The sequence below is a fragment of the Taeniopygia guttata genome, chromosome 10 (genome assembly GCF_048771995.1).
Source record: "Taeniopygia guttata chromosome 10, bTaeGut7.mat, whole genome shotgun sequence".
Classification (NCBI taxonomy): domain Eukaryota; kingdom Metazoa; phylum Chordata; class Aves; order Passeriformes; family Estrildidae; genus Taeniopygia; species Taeniopygia guttata.
In genome coordinates this window covers 12,416,051-12,431,379 of record NC_133035.1, presented here as the reverse complement: position 1 = coordinate 12,431,379, position 15,329 = coordinate 12,416,051, and the positions used below count along the sequence as shown (strand labels likewise).

Here is a 15,329-nt window from a genome sequence, read left to right as displayed (position 1 = left end):
TGGAGGAAGCAGGTCTCTTTAGACTGTGGCTGTGGTTCAAGTTGGAGATTACTTTCTAATTCCTGAATCTGTGCCCCCGGTGAAATGTCTGCTGGGTGCTGGTTCCCTCTCCTGCAGCAGCCTCAGGAGACACAAGTGGGTATGTGACTGGTTGTACCTCAGCCTTACGGGGCAAGGAAGAGAAAATCCCTGGTTTCAAGCCATCCTGGCACCTGACTCAAAGTTCTCAGAGGTCAGCCGGGGTCCCTGGATCAGACCTCTGTAATAAGCAGCCGTTGTTTCCAGACAAAGCAAAAAAAATCCGATTTTATTTGGCTTTGAGGATTTGTTGTGTTTTTTTAGAGCAGAAAGAGAACCTCAAAGGACATTTCTTTGTTTTCCCCTGAAGTCTGTACTCTTGGCTTCAGACCATCTCTCTTGTACTCAAGCCCTTAAGCGCATTTTTTCCCTTTGCCCCTGCCTGCCCTTTTTGCCAACAGAGGAGACTGGCTGCGTGTCACCCTCTGCTATCCCAGGGAAGTTGTTTTCCAGGTGGTGGCATGTGTCCCAGTGAGGGACAGGGACAGTGCCCAGCGTCCAGCACATGGAACTGGCGAGCTGTTGGATCTATTGGTTCTGTTGGATCTGTTGGATCTGTTGGTTCTGTTGGATCTGTTGGTTCTGTTGGATCTGTTGGATTTCTTGGATTTCTTGGATCTTCCACCCAACAGAGCCCTGGTGTGAGCCCTGCTGTGCCCTAGGTGGGCAGCAAGTCCTTGGGTTTTTTTCTTACCCCAGCACCTCCTTTCTCTTTCTCAGAGTTAAAATTCAGGTCTGTCTGCCTTGCGTGCTCTCCTTCCTGATTTCAGGCCAAAAAGGTTTTCCGGGCTGGAGTACCCGGGGCAGGTCTGAGATTTGCAGTGCTGCTCAGAAAAGGGCTGACTTCTAGGCTGGACTGGGCTCCTTGTGCAGCCCTGCTGCTTAGATTGCTGCAGGTGTGGGCAGGGTGTAAATATTTGTTTAAACCCATTGTACCCCAAAGGGCCATGAGAAAAACCCCTCTCATGACTGACATTGAGACAGTTTGTGAAGCTTCAACTTCTTCATATGCCCACAAAAAGAGATTTCTAAAATATTCCCATTCTAAAAATCAGATTTTGTGAAAAAAGGTGAGCACCGAAACACATCTCTTATTTTGGAGGCATGAAGACTCCTGAAACTCTTGCACTGTCTTTGTGAGACTTGAGGACACCTTTGGTTAAAAAAACAGATTACGAAACTGTTTCTCTGTCAGCTAAAATAGGCAGGAAAAAAGTGTTTTGTGGTTTAACCATGAGTCCCATGATGTTTCACCTGACTAAGTAACTGCTTCAGGAATCAATCCACAAATGGCAGATTTGAAAATAAGATGGGATATATTTATTCATTCAACCATAACACATGAGCAATCAAATCTGGGAATGCCTTCCCTGCTCACCAGGCTCCTTGATGATGGCCAGGTCTCTCTCATCACAGGAATTGTGAAACACCAAATTGGTAATTAATCCTCCTTTTTTTTTTAAAAAAAAAAAAAAAAAGGTTGCCCAAATTCTGTAAACATGTTGTTTACTACTAAATAGCAAGAAAAATGGTCACACGTGTGGGTCTGTGGGGGAAGAGCCATGAGCTGCCAGCAGCCATCTGGACCTGGCACATGCAGACTGATGGGTCTAACCTGACTGAATTCTGGCAGTATCAGCATTTTGGTTTTCTCTTTAGTTCAGCAGGGCTTTTTTTTAGCCTTTCAGAGTCCAGAAGTTATGGGATTGGCTTTTTTCTTTTCCTGTTGTTGTTTTTTAGACTATTTCATAATGAGTGGGATGTTTCCCCTTCTTTTTTTAACCCCACATGCTGAAACCTTGGAAAGAAACCAAGCTTACTCATTCTCCCTTACAGACAAATAGAAAGAATTATTTAGTTTTAAAAGAGATAGAAGGAAGAATCCATGTAAAGCTCATGTATCTTTTTGATCCTGGAGCTGAACTGAGCTGTTTATATAATTTCCTCAGCCTGAATTGCAGAATGGGCAGGATTGAACACATACTTGGAACAGCAAGAAATAAAAGTGAACTCCAAAGGCCAGGAGCCCTGGCTGCTTTGGAGCTTCTGTCATGCATGCTTTGGGCTGAGCTCTGCAGAGAAGTGAGCTGGTGCTGGTAACTCCAGGCAAACCTGTGTCCCTCTGCACAACAGCCTCAGCACAGCTGCTGCTCCTTCTCTGTGGGATGTCACCATGCCTGGGGGCAGCAGGGCTGCTGGGGCCAGAGTGGGGTGTGCCCCACATGCTGCTTGTCCCCACATGGGGGAGAGAGGAGCTGCACCTGAAATCTGGCAGGATTTGGCAATGGGTGTGCCACGTGGAACTGTCAGAGCTGGTTTGTGATGCTGGGAAATGCGAGGGGTAATGCAATTTACTGAGGGCAGCTCCAGCCTGTGCCCAGTTTATCCTCTAAGCACACGAGGCACTGATCCCTCTGCTTGCTCCTGTTTGTTCTCCTGTGAGCCTGCGGACCTTGGAGAGAACACAGCAACTGCTCCAGCAAGGCTGTGGATGGATTTAATCATGGCACACCCCTGGAGCTGTGGCCCCAACCCCTTCCCAGAGAGGCCAGCAGCTGCCCAGCACCCATGTCCATGTCCCAGCACCCATGTCCATGTCCCAGGATCTTGTGCCCATGTCCCAGCACCCTGTGTCCATGTCCCAGCACCCATGTCCATGTCCCAGCACCCATGTCCCAGAACCCATGTCCATGTCCCAGCACCCTGTGTCCATGTCCCAGCACCCATGTTCATGTCCCAGCACCCTGTGTCCCACTGCTGGGCATGTGGGGCTCTGCAGGACTGACCCTGATGGGTGAAACAGCCTCTTATGTCACACAGTGTCCATGCAGTCATGTAAGGAGGAGCTGTAGGGGGCTCCCACACGTGGATCTGCCCAGAATCACGTAACTGTGTAGAGAGAAGGGTTTTGCTCTGATTTTCTGCAGCCTTTTGTGCTGTGCTTCAAATATTTCCTAAAAGATAATGCTCAGTTAGAAGCATGTGGGTGCACATACATGGCACCTCTCCCCCTCATTTCTTTCTTTTAAGCCAGAACAAAAGGACTATTGGGAGAGCTTATTTTAGATGAGTTTGAATTCCAAAGAATTGCTGCTGGGTTTCAAACCAGGAAGTAATTCTGGTTAACAGGAATAACTGGAAACCTAGAGCCAGCTTTTCTGCTCGTTTTCTGTAAATTCACCCCACTCTAAATCCTGCAGAACTGTCTCAGGCTCATACAGATCTGCACTTGATTTTACAGCCAGGCAAAATATGTAAAATCCATGCTCAACTTATACAAGCCAGAGTGTTTGTCAGAGGATTCCTCAAACTGCATTGCAACAATCCTTTTATAAATACTGATAATGAACACTTAAATGTGAATCAGGATCACAATTTGAGCAAAGGATTCTTACTTTTGGGATCATGTATATCTGGGCATTGATACCCAGTGTCATCTTGCTGATGAAAACCACTTAGCAAGCCAATTTTTAAGGCTGTCTCTGGTGTAATTGCAGGTTTCTATCATCAGCACACCCTCAGCTGAGTACATAAGGATCCAGATCCAGTCTCTTGGCAGGGCAGACATACAAAACCACTTTACATCTGCATTCATTAAGGTATTTTGTGTCTTACTGTATTTGAAGTAGTGGTTAGATAGGGAAAACTTTATCTCCAAGGAAAGTTACTGCAAAATCTTGCTGAGCCTTGGCAGAAGGAAATGGGAAGTTTCCTTGGAAGGGGCAAGTACATTGTTCTCCCTTACAATTAACTCAATTAAAGTCACTGGGAGTTCGTATTCTATTCAGATGAGGATTTGAGCTCTTAGGGGAAAAAAAAAGAAAAGGTCTTTTAGCACCTCAGAAGAAGAATTAACACCACTGCTCTAATGTAGAGGAAGGGGAGGAAAGAGCAAACTACAAGCCATTGTTTACAAAGGATGGAGGGGAAAAAACAAGTTTGTTTTTCTGATTTTCTCTGCTGGCATTGCACTAAAAGATAAAAATAAATATATTTCACTACTAAAGAGGTTTGGAACTGTCAGATTGCCCCTGCACATGCCTTATATATCTGTCTAGACAGAGAAGGGTGACTGAAATAATTCTTGCAAGGACACTGCCAAGGCTTACATGCCTGCATGCTACTGAATTATAATTAATGCTAACAAATGCCAAGCAAAGCTGGTACAGCATCCTTAAGGAATATGAGCAGCCAAGATTTCTTGCTAGTCAAAAATTCATTCAAAGCCATTAGCAAGCAGGTGTTATGGTGAAGCACAGACACCTGTGTGTGCAGCACTCGTGGGACAGGTGTGGAATCCTCAAAGCTTCTTTGTCTTTTCTAAGGCTTTAATGCAAAGTGTTGTTTTTCTAAGGAAGTTTTAATTTCAACAAATGTAGCTGAGGTAAAGGCTGGTATAGACAAATGGTAAAGGTTAGTGCCTAAAGGGGGATTCTTACCCTAAATCTTGAAAGGCACAGTAATTGGGAAAATGAAGGACATGTTTTGTTCTTGTTTTGCTGAATGAAATGCACGAGTTGGAGATGTTTTAAATTTCTGATCCAAGCTTTCCCAAAGGCTGAGTGAGCTGTCTCCTCCAGGGATCTGCAGTGTGCAGATGGGACAGGACAGGACACACATCACAGCTGCCCCTTGCAGTGCCTCACATGTAGGTCTGTTTGCTGGGGTGGTTGCTCTCTGCTGTGCTTGCATCCAGACTTTCACACACTTCCCACACTTAGGATGGTCAGACAGCCGGGACAGACAAGACTCTGTCTGTGTTTGCTCTTTCTCACTCCCCTTTGCCCACCCATGGCCTGGACATTCCTGTTTCCCTTACCCTTGACCCCATATTGCGTTCAGCATCCTCTGACATCTTGCAGAAGTCACTTTTTAACACTTGGCTCCCACATTTAGTCCAGCTTTATATTCCCTGGAGACATACATGTTTCAGATTGATGGGATGTGAGGTTCCTGCTGCCTGCAGGCTTTGGAAAACTGTGTACATTGCAGAATTGTGGATCCTGGGTTCAGTGTTCTGACAGCCTGACCTTGCTATGCTGTTGCTCTCCTTGGTGGAGGTTCTGTTCTCTCAGCATGGGCTGTCCTCAAGATGTTGGGAGGACACACCAGTGCCAGGCTGCTCAGAGAGCTTTTGGCTTTCTGAAAGTAAATACCATGGCCCACCTTGAGAGGTGTAACCTGGGGAAAGAGTTCTTGCTGTAGGAAAGGAGAAGAGCAAGAGCTACTTCTCTTACAACTTCTTTGAGGCACTGGGACAGGCCTTCCAAGAAGGAATAGTTTGGTTTGGATATTTACATTTTCAGGGAAAAACAACAAGAAAAAAAAGCACATGCAATTTCTATTCCCCTGTCTGCTGTCTCAGCACCTCTCCCTTGCTCCATGGGTAAATCTGCTTTGCCCAGTGACAGTAATTTTCCCCACATGAAAGGAAACTGTATTAAGGCTGAACTAAGCATTTTACTCTCAGGATTCTTGGCTTCCTATATGTGTCTTACTAATCCACAGAAGATGCTGATGGCCTCATTGCTCATGGTTTTGTACCCCTTTGAGAAGGGGTTTTGCTTCCTTCTTTCACTGACCAACAATCAATGATGTCACTTCATCTGTACCCATGATACATTTAAAATTATAGGTATTTTTAAAATGTAGATATTTTCCTTGCTTGTAACTTCCTTATGGAGGAGCAGGATCATAGTCTAAGGCTCCTCAGCCTGCCTCCATTAGCCTACCTCTGCTTTTTTCATTGCAGGTAAATGGCACAGTGCTCCTGTTCACCAGCACTGGGATTTTCTTCGTGGTGCTGGATGCATGTTCAGGAGCAGTCATGGGTAGGCAGCACTTTGACACAGTTACCAGTGAAAACCCTGCCTGTGCAGTCACTGATTATGTTCAAACATCCATAAAAGAGAGGTAAGAAAACTGCTGAGATTCCACTTCGTGTAGCAACCTGTGGCTGATAGACAAAGAAAGGAAAATTATGTAATTTCATAACCAAACCTGGGCTCTGAAGAAATCTGACACAAATTAAAATGTACAAATTCCAAGCATCAGCCAGATTAGAGGGGCAGAATTTCTCTCCCAGGATTGTACAGATTAGAGCAGACAGAAACAGGTTTTCTAGGATACTGGCAATTTCTTCTAAATAAGCCAGTCATTTTCCAGCGTGGAGGAGATAAGGTCCTTGCAATGACACTTGCAATCTTATGCACCCATCCCTGTGCCCAGCCACGTCCTGGTAGCCAGTGATTCAGTTTTCCATTTTGGAAACAAGTCCATTTCTGTTTATTCTTACTGATTGTTTTTGCCTCTTGTGACAGATGAAAACCATAGGTGTGCCAGATTTTCCAGTGGGACTTTTCTTGGGTGAGCCAATGACTAGTCCTGCCTGCCTGCTGGCTCTCCTACCTTGTGTGGGCCCTGGCAATGGTCTGGACCATCTCTGTTTGTGTCTGTCCCACATTCCTTGTGGTTTCATGTGCTGCCACATAAACATGGAACAACAGATGGATAGATATATTCTTGGCTGCTGGTAGAAGCAGGCCAAGTAACCAGAAAACAGACTTTCAGTCCAAGGCATTTCTGAGCAGTTCATGGCCAAAGATTTGAACGCTCCTAAGTTATTACATCTGCATTTCTGCACATGAGCATGTACAGATGTGCATGAAGGGACACATATCCATGCAATGTCTGTACATTCAGATTGTTTTCCTGGTAAGATTTTGCAGTGAGGCATTCAGCTAAATGTGACCCCTTGTGCCTGCAATTCACTACAGGTACAACTCAGTGGGGGCTGAAAGGAGATCTGTGGGGACCAAAGGCAGATTGAAGATTGACTGAGAATCAGAGCCAGGATGTAGATGGTTTCAGAGTCTCAGCACTCCCACAAGGGACGGATGCACTCACAGTCATTTGAGCTTGTTTTGATTCCATGTGAAGCACAGGTTTAATCTTAATTTAAATGGAAGTTTAAACTTGGGAGAGCTTACATGGGATTGAAATTAAGGGGATTTAGGTGTTCTTAAAGTCAAGCATTCTCCTACATACTTTTCTGTATTGGAGCTTAAAGATCTTGAAGATCCTTACTGAAGAAATATTTTGCAATCATGCAGTAATTACTGTTCTTTTTTTCAGATCACTTGTCCTTGTGTGCTCTAGAAATATCACAGACATGCTGGGCATGTCTGAAATGTCAGTTTTTGTCAGGTTAGGTTCAGCAAAGCTTATTATCTTCCACAAGGGAGGTAAAAGTATTTAATGTATATGCAGTTATACAGTGCTTATCAATATATGTCCCACCACAACATGCCAGTGTAATCCAGTGAAAACATCTTGGCTTAGGGATGGTGAGAAGTTGCTGCAAATTTTCCATCCTAAAAGGAGCTTGGTTTTCTTAAAAAAAAAAAAAAAAAAAAAAAAAAAAAAAAAAAAGGTTCCATCTCCAAAGTTCCACTGCTTTGAGAGGAAAAGCAATCAAGAATCAAACAATCATAACCTGATAAGTTGATGAAAAAGAAAACAGTCTGCAGTGAAATAAAAGCTATTTATTGTTTTGGATAGAAGGATGGTGAAATCAACAGTTTGGGAGAGTTCTTATTATAATTTTACCTTGTATTGCTGCAGGAAATCCATTGGTATAATTGGTCCAGAAAATCCATACTGGGTTTCCTACTGGAAAACTAGAGGCTATTGAGTACAGGCTTGGATGAATAATGTGAGTCAGTGATAGGGAAATCAAGAAAACAGCCACCTAGCTTTTTGCAGATTTCAGGTCCTCATGGAAAGATCAGATGGAAAATTGACTGTATTTCCAGCTTCTTATTTTTTGGTATGGAGGAGGAGAGTGGGTTGCAAGAGGCTGGGGACCTTTTCCCCACTGCTTTACTGAAATTCATATCAATTTCTGGTTGGAATTTCAAAGTTCGTTGCTATGACCATTCCAGAGGAGGACAAAAGGGTCTTTGCAGCACAGGCAGTGATTTCATTTCAGTGCATGTTTGATTCCTGAGAAGCTGCCTCTTCTTTCATCCTTTGAAAAGCAAAAGTTTGAGGTTTTCTTTTCTGTTTTTGTCCTGAAACTTTATTGTTTCAGTCTTTCATCAAAGCCCTGAATACTTTTGAAAGGAATTTTTTTATTAAAAAGGAATCTTTTTCTGTTTGCTTGTTTGTTTTGCCAAAATTTGTTCCCTGAACCACCTGTGCCACCCTCTTGGCTGTTTTGGGAGCTTGTTTCAGCCTCCTGCCCTGACTGCTCCAGGGGCACAAAAAGCAGCAGGCAGGGTCAGCTCCATCCTGGAGGCTCTGGCTGGGGGCTTGTCCTGGCCCTGCCACGCTGGTGGGATGCTGGTGGCTGGCAGGGGGACTGAGCTGCTGCTGGCTGATCACAAGCTGCCCCTGTTTTGCCTTTCCTAAGGGCAAGGGTGTTCACCCATGTGCCTGCCCTGATTTCCAGTCTGGGTAATCATGTTCTGCTCCATGAGCCTCCTCCTGCTGGTTCAGGTATTTGGACTATTTGACTTCACAGCTCCAGGACTGCTCTGTGCTGGGAGGGCTGCATTTCAGGGCAGGCTGGAGCATTTCTCCTAAGCACACATTGCTTCTGCCAGGAATAATGCAAAAAAACACCCACAATTCTCTTGACCCCAGTGGGATCAGGATTTAGGGTCTTGTTTCCTGGTTTTTCAAAACCTTATTTAAATTAGAAGTGTTTACAGGAATAGTCTCGACCCAGCCAGCTGCAAATAGCCTTGGGAGTCTTTGCAATGAAAAGCATAATATAAACACAAGACATTATTATTAAAATGGAAGAATACATAATGCCTTTGTACTTTGGGACAGCAGAGGACCAGAGCAGAGTTGACATGAGGCATAGTTAAGGCATAACAGGATGAAACAGATGTAAACTAATAAAAGAAGGATTCAAAGTGTCTAACCATTTTCAGGTAGTTAAATAAGTAGAAGTACCAGTTTTATTTAAAAATAAAGAGTAAAACAATATTCCTGCTAACTGACATCTGGGTACCTGGCTTAGATTGTTGAAATACCAGCAGATCCATGAGGCAGCAAGTTTACAGTTTCAGTGAGGCTCATTCCCACTTCCATTCCCCTTTCTCTCTCCTGTATGTTCTGTAATTTTAATTCAAGAAATTAAAGAAGGGCTAAGAAATGTCCATGATGTGTGGAGGGAGCCCAAGCTGTACTGCTGGTCACTGCCACACCCAGAGGGTCACTTCTCTCCTTGTGTCTGTTTTTCAGGGGGTTTTGCCAGGCTTGGCTATAAAGGACAAGCCAAACCATCCTGGATTAAAGTCTTTAATCATGCTGGTTATCAGAAAGCTGCTTCTCTTCAGCATTATGTTCCCTTGAAACTGCAAGAATATCAGTGTCCTGACAATACTGTTGAGCCACTAAAATTTGCTTTTTCTCATATCTGCTTGGAGCACATCTCTGCAAAGGCTGGGGTGCCCTGGGGCACTGCTGGGGAGCACCAGCCAGGCAGAGCCCAGCACCACCACCACCAAAACCTGCTGTTCTGGCTAGATTGTACCAAACTGAGAGTGTTCACTTGTATATTGTATAACCAATAAATATATTCTCACCTTACCCTCTGTGGTAGAGCTTTATTTTTCCACCAGTGCCTTGCAGAGCAGAACAGGAGCAGTCTGTGGGCTGTCCTTCCCCAGGGGAAGTGTTTCAACGTATCTGTGATCTGGTGTCAAAAGGTAAGTTTTAAAGGCAAGAGCTGCTCTGTGGTAACTGTGGGACTACAAATAAAATTTGGCGCGGAAATTTAGCAATTCCAGGGAAACATGAACTTATGCAAAGGGAGGGAATTCTCCCTTCATTCCTACTTCTACCCATTAATGTCTGCTTTTTAAAAAAGGTGTCCATCTGCTGTGGCATCTTAGGTGAACTCAGCAACCTCTGCTTGGTCAGTGTGCAGTGATCTCATGACAATGTCTTCCAATCAAACCGAGCACAAGGATGAGTTATAAATGTGTTTCTGTCTGAAGCTAATGACTAGTCAAATGATGTTTGTCTAACTGATGTGAACACTTAATTAAGGACCTAGAGGAATAAAACCCAGGATAAAGTATGTGCTGCTTAGGGTAAAGTCTTGTGTTCCTTTCAGGCAATGCTCATGTCGACCTTTGGCTCCCATTGAGGACTGAAATATTGTCAGTATTAGTGGTTAATTCTCTTTGCTTTCTGTTTATGCTGCAGCTGTTGAAGTAAACACAAATATAGAGATTTACACGCAAAGTGAGAAAAAACTGATAGCCTCGCTGACTGCAGCTAAGCACAAAGTGGCCCTGAAATGATGAAGGAGTCACTTGGGTTTGAACATGATGCTACTTGGTGACAACAGTGAAGGGACAGGCGATTTCATGCCACCCCTGTCACTGAATAACATGAGCTGTTCAAACAGGTAGGTGAAGGTTGCGTAACTGATGTCCTTTTGTTTCTCTGGAATTCTCAGCAATGGCCAAACAAGTTGCTACAAGGAAAGGTTATTGTTTTGTTGGCCAGACTTTTGCTCCCTGGTGAGGGAGTTGCTCTGGCTGACCTGTGCCTGGGATGGGGCACTTGCCTCCCTCACACCCATTCTGCCCCTGGTCCCTGCAAGGGGGGTGAGAGGACATCCAGAAGGTTTACAGGCAAAAAAGGAAACCCTGGCTCCATCCCCACACCAGGTGGGAGAAGTGAGAGTTGTGTCTGGCTGGGGAAGAGGTCCTGGCTTGCCTGAAAGTCTGAAGAAAGCAGTGATGCTGCCCAGTAAAGGTAAGATAAATCATGCTGCATGGGACATCATGGGGATGAGAATGGTACAATAGCCTGAGCAGCTGGAACTGACCCTCTAGGGAGATCCCTGAAGTCCTTTGGAACTCCTATTAATAATTAACTGTTATGATTTCTGATGCTGTACGGGGGGAAAAAGCAAGATGTTTTTGGCTCATAGACATAAACCCAGCACTGGAACAAGTACTTACAGAGCAAGCTTTTAGCTTCTTGGAGATTTATTTGATAATCTGTGACATGTCCAGACCCTGGATCCCAATAAAAATTTGCAGAGCTCTAACCCGAGGCGGAGACTAAACAATTGGCAAAGGAAGGACTGGTGAAGGAAGAAGAGGAATGTGCCTAAACCTCTGAAAAATCTCTATTCCTCCTCCCTGAAGGAGAGCAAATGGCAAATGTCCTGGAGAGGAAGGCGTGGAGTCGTGGCGAGCCAGATGCAAACAGTGAAGTACCACAAAAGCAAAAAGAAAAATATTTACATCCTGATGCAGTTATTCGGGTAGTTAAAAGCAGCAGTTTGAAGAGGGTTCAGGATGCTGTGATCCTGTTCAGCCACAGCACTCACTTTCCTTACCTTGGGAGGGAAAAGAGCCCTCTGAGCAGGACGCTCTGCAGAGGGTACAGTTCCTCCAGGGACTGCTGGGACACGTTCAAGGGGATGTTTCCAAAGGCTGCTGCTGACCTGGCACACAGCAGGAGCCCGTGGGAATGAAGCTGTGGGGTAAGTGCTGCACGGGTGTTGTGTTTGGAGGAAGCTGCCCTGCTCCTCCTGGGATTTCCTGAGGATATCCATCCATGTGCTGGAGCCCACGGGGGCTGTGCGTGTCCTCGTGGACTAATCCAGGTACGCCCAGCACATCCCCAGGGTGCATTCAGGGTGTGTGGCCATTCTGCTCATCCCCAGAGCATTTCTCCATGGCTCTGGCATCCCCTGGAAGCACGAGCTTGGCTGGCAGCGGGCACGGCAGGGTCAGTGCACCCTGAGCCTCAGCAAATGGGGCTCAGCTTCCCACTCCTTTGCTGCTTTGAAAACTTCATGTGCTGGAGGAGGGTTTAATTCAGTGAAATGCTGAGCACTTTGAAAGCAAGTGAAACTGGGAGTCAGCCTTGGATGGGTGGAGTGATGGGAATTGCAAATGATTTTGTTTAAACAGAGCCAAAAATTGCTTCCTTTCCTCTTCAAAGTCTGTAAGCCTCTGAAAAAAAAAAAAAGTAAATTCTTCAAAAAAGCATAGCTTTAAAACCCCTATTTTCCCCCTTTTATTTCTGTCTCAAAATAGTTTGCCAATATTACAACAAATTAGCAAGCACCTTAGTTTTTAAAAAATTATTCATTGTAAAAATTTCCTCTAACTCCTGCTCCTCATTCAGAATCTATTTTTATGGACATCAGGAACCAAGGAATTTGCAGTGATGTTTATACAGAATATGTGAGCAGAACCTTCTTGTGGGGAAAGTTATTAGGCAAATTTATAAGAAACCAAGGCTCACTGGGAAAACAGTAAGAATGTTGCTTTTGACTCCAGTATTGATTCATTGAGAATTAAAGTTTGTTCCTGAGTTTAATCCTCCTCCTCTTGCTAGTAAAAACGAGCAGCTGATGTGTGGGTGGCAAGCACAAGGAAAAGATGTGGAGCAGAGGGAGCTATGCTGCTGCCATGCACTGGGACTGAACAGCATTTCCATTAGCAAGCCCCAGAAATTCGTGTGTTTATTTTCTGAAGGCTTTAGCTGTGCCTGTGGCTGGGTGTGTGAAAATCCCCTCTGTATGTCACTGTAGCAAGGGTTGGCATGTTCTCAGGTCAGAAAATCAAAAGTACACCTCAAATCCATCTTCCCAGCTGGGGCTAAAATGCAAAATTCCATGAGCAGGGCGAGGGGACCTGCTGCCATGCAGTGTCAGCAAGAAGGGAGCAGAGGCGTTAATTAAACAGCTCCTCCCTCTCTCAGGATCAGCTTCCAAATCGATGTTGGCCTCCCTGCATATGCATGAGGAAAGATGCAGCAAGGCTTCAGACCAGAAGCTGCTGCACCCTCAGCACCAGCGGTGGCTGTGGGAGGGTCTGTGCACTGCAGACCCTCAGGGTCTCTGAGAACATCTTCCTTGCACAGGGGGCCCCCGGGGCACCTCAGTGTCTGCTGAGAGTTCACTCCCCATCAGGTTAAAGGGCTCCTTTTCCCTGTGAGCTTTCCCTGTTCTCTGGGGATGGTGCCAGGTCCTCACTTTGCCCCCATGCAGGTTGGTGGTCTCCTTCACTGGGCAGTAGCAGCAACAGAAGCCACATGGTTTGCTGCCCTGTTTGACATCTTTTTTAGGAGAGATCAGGCAGCTGCTGCTCTTTTCCAGTCCTTGCCTCATTTTTAATGGTTTGTGAACGATCCCATTATGCCGTGCTTGATGTACTGAGAGAAGCTGTCTCCAGCAGATGCTGAAGGTGCATCCTCACACGAGTGTCAAGCCAGTCTTAAAATGCACTTCTAAACACCCAGTACTGGGAGTAACTTTGAAAAATGTTGTTGCCAGGTTTGGGTAGGTGCTCCAGAGCTGTGCAAGGGGGAGAGTCACAGTGTGTATCTCTGAATGACTGGTGGTGCCTCCCTGGAAAGCTCCGCTCTGACCCTTCAGATTCAGTGTCTTTGTGATCCCACCACAATACCTGTGAGGATCTAGCTTCCTCAGAATATTTCTTCACCATTTTTTTCTCAGAATTGTCCTCAGTGTGTTGCCTCCAGCGTTAAACCCGTGGGAAGGGCAGTGGAGAGGGATTCCTGTCTGCAGTGTGCTTTCTAGTACGGCATCGCTGCTGACACCTGCAGTAGCAGCCAGCTGAGGACTAATGGCTTCCTGCATCTACTTTTAGCATTGTCTGCTGCTATTGTTCACTTTTTTGGAAAGGTTCAGCAGCTGGGAATCATTTCAGAGAGTCTGCCTTGCCAGATCCAAGGATATGAGTCCCACTTGCCATTGCCAGGCAGCTTTTAATGGCTAGACATAAAAGCTTTTCTCACCCAAGAGAGAAGTCCCAGATGGTATTTGAGAAAGGCTGGAGATGTGAGGCTTAGGCAGGCACTTGCATGGCCCTTGTGCTCTGAGTCTGCAGGGAGATTTGTTGACACTGGTGGTTACATCAGAGCTGGAGTCAGTGCGTGGCGCCGGTTCAAGGATGCGTGGCTGTATCCCTGGGCTCCCGGTGCTGAGCCAGGGAAGTGCTGCTGGCAGGAGATAACTGCTCCTGAGCCTGCTGCAGCACCACAGGGACCAGGAGAGTCACTACCTTCCTCCTCTTATACTGAACAATCAAACCAACATGCCACTGCTTGCACCCAGTATTTGGGAAAGATGCTGAATTGAGAGGTTCAGAAGGAAAATTCCTGAGATTATCCTCTAAGCAGAATTTTTCCAGCCCGGTGTTAGTCAGAGCTGAATCAGAGGAGTCAGATCCTCTTGGCCCTCTTGGCTCCCAGCCTTTCCAACCCAAGTGCCAGTTAATACTAACACTGCAATGAACTCGGGCTCGGTGCGAATCAAACACCCTGCCTCAGTCACAAAATAAGCAGGATATTCCTTGGACTGGGGCAGATCAGACACTGTGAAAACATCAGAGCCCTGGCACGCAGCTGATGCCTCTGAAAATGATATGTCTTCCCAGTGTCTGATTGCTTGTTTTGAGCTCTGCTGATGAAGATGGATACAATCAGGGAAGCAGTCCCTGGTGAACAACAGGGGATATAAAATCAGAAGCTGTTTTGCACTGATGGTAAGTACTGTGCTGTTTCTGGCTCTAAAGAAAGCAAAGGCTGAGAAATGTCTTGATGTAGTTTCCTACCAGTTTGCTACAGGTCTGTGTCAGAGGCAAGGTTTCAAAAAAAGCTCCTTTGAGCTTTTAATGGGCCAGAACAAAAACATTTTTTTGCTACCTACACAGCAATAGGAGAGTAAATGCATGCCACTGTCAAAAAAACAGTCCCTTCTTTTTATTCCTGTGAACTCTTTTATCATCTGAGTATATTTTATGACCAAAACCTCACTGGATGGAATCTGGCTTTATGGAGCGCTAACACACAGCGGTGTCCACACTGTGAGCGATGCTGTTTATCTGCAATGACCATCCTGTGGTATTACCTCTTGTTTAGTTCTTCCTGGATCGTTACAGCACAGCCTAATGACTGGCTCTGCAGATCAGGCTGTGTAATAATCACTAATAAATCCTGGCATTTTAATGGTGACTGCTGTACTTTGGGTGTACCTCTAATAATGTTTCTTTGAAAGAGCTCTGGCTTATCCAAAGTTGATGGTTAATGCTGTTAAAATGTCAGACACGTGCAGCCTGGTTCTGGCACAAATTCCATGGCGACAGCGCTGCTCTCTGATAATGTATATCATTCAAAGTTATAGCATTGCTAAGTGCATTCCTCTCTTCCACTGCTCTGTAACAGCATTTCAGCACCTG

The 15,329-nt window shown here is 45.3% G+C and overlaps 2 protein-coding genes across 21 annotated transcripts in view; both read left to right on the top strand.

Moving 5' to 3' along the window:
• Nucleotides 1-9,681, top strand: part of LOC121470507 (uncharacterized) — a 44,509-nt gene extending 34,828 nt beyond the window's left edge. For 5 of the 17 annotated variants that reach the window (XM_072933908.1, XM_041718358.2, XM_072933904.1 and 2 more), the window contains 2 exons: nucleotides 5,831-7,284; nucleotides 9,334-9,681. Coding sequence is in view for 2 of the 17 variants with exons in the window: in XM_072933909.1 (XP_072790010.1) it covers nucleotides 5,831-5,991; nucleotides 9,334-9,358 (186 nt within the window). In the remaining 15 variants the exon portion in view is untranslated. Of the gene's footprint in view, nucleotides 1-3,575; nucleotides 3,678-5,830; nucleotides 7,285-9,333 lie in introns of all 17 variants that reach the window. The other 12 variants (XM_072933902.1, XM_072933910.1, XM_072933894.1 and 9 more) reach the window with 10 other exon arrangements.
• Nucleotides 1-15,329, top strand: part of CEMIP (cell migration inducing hyaluronidase 1) — a 101,774-nt gene that overhangs the window by 35,137 nt on the left and 51,308 nt on the right. The window lies entirely within an intron of this gene.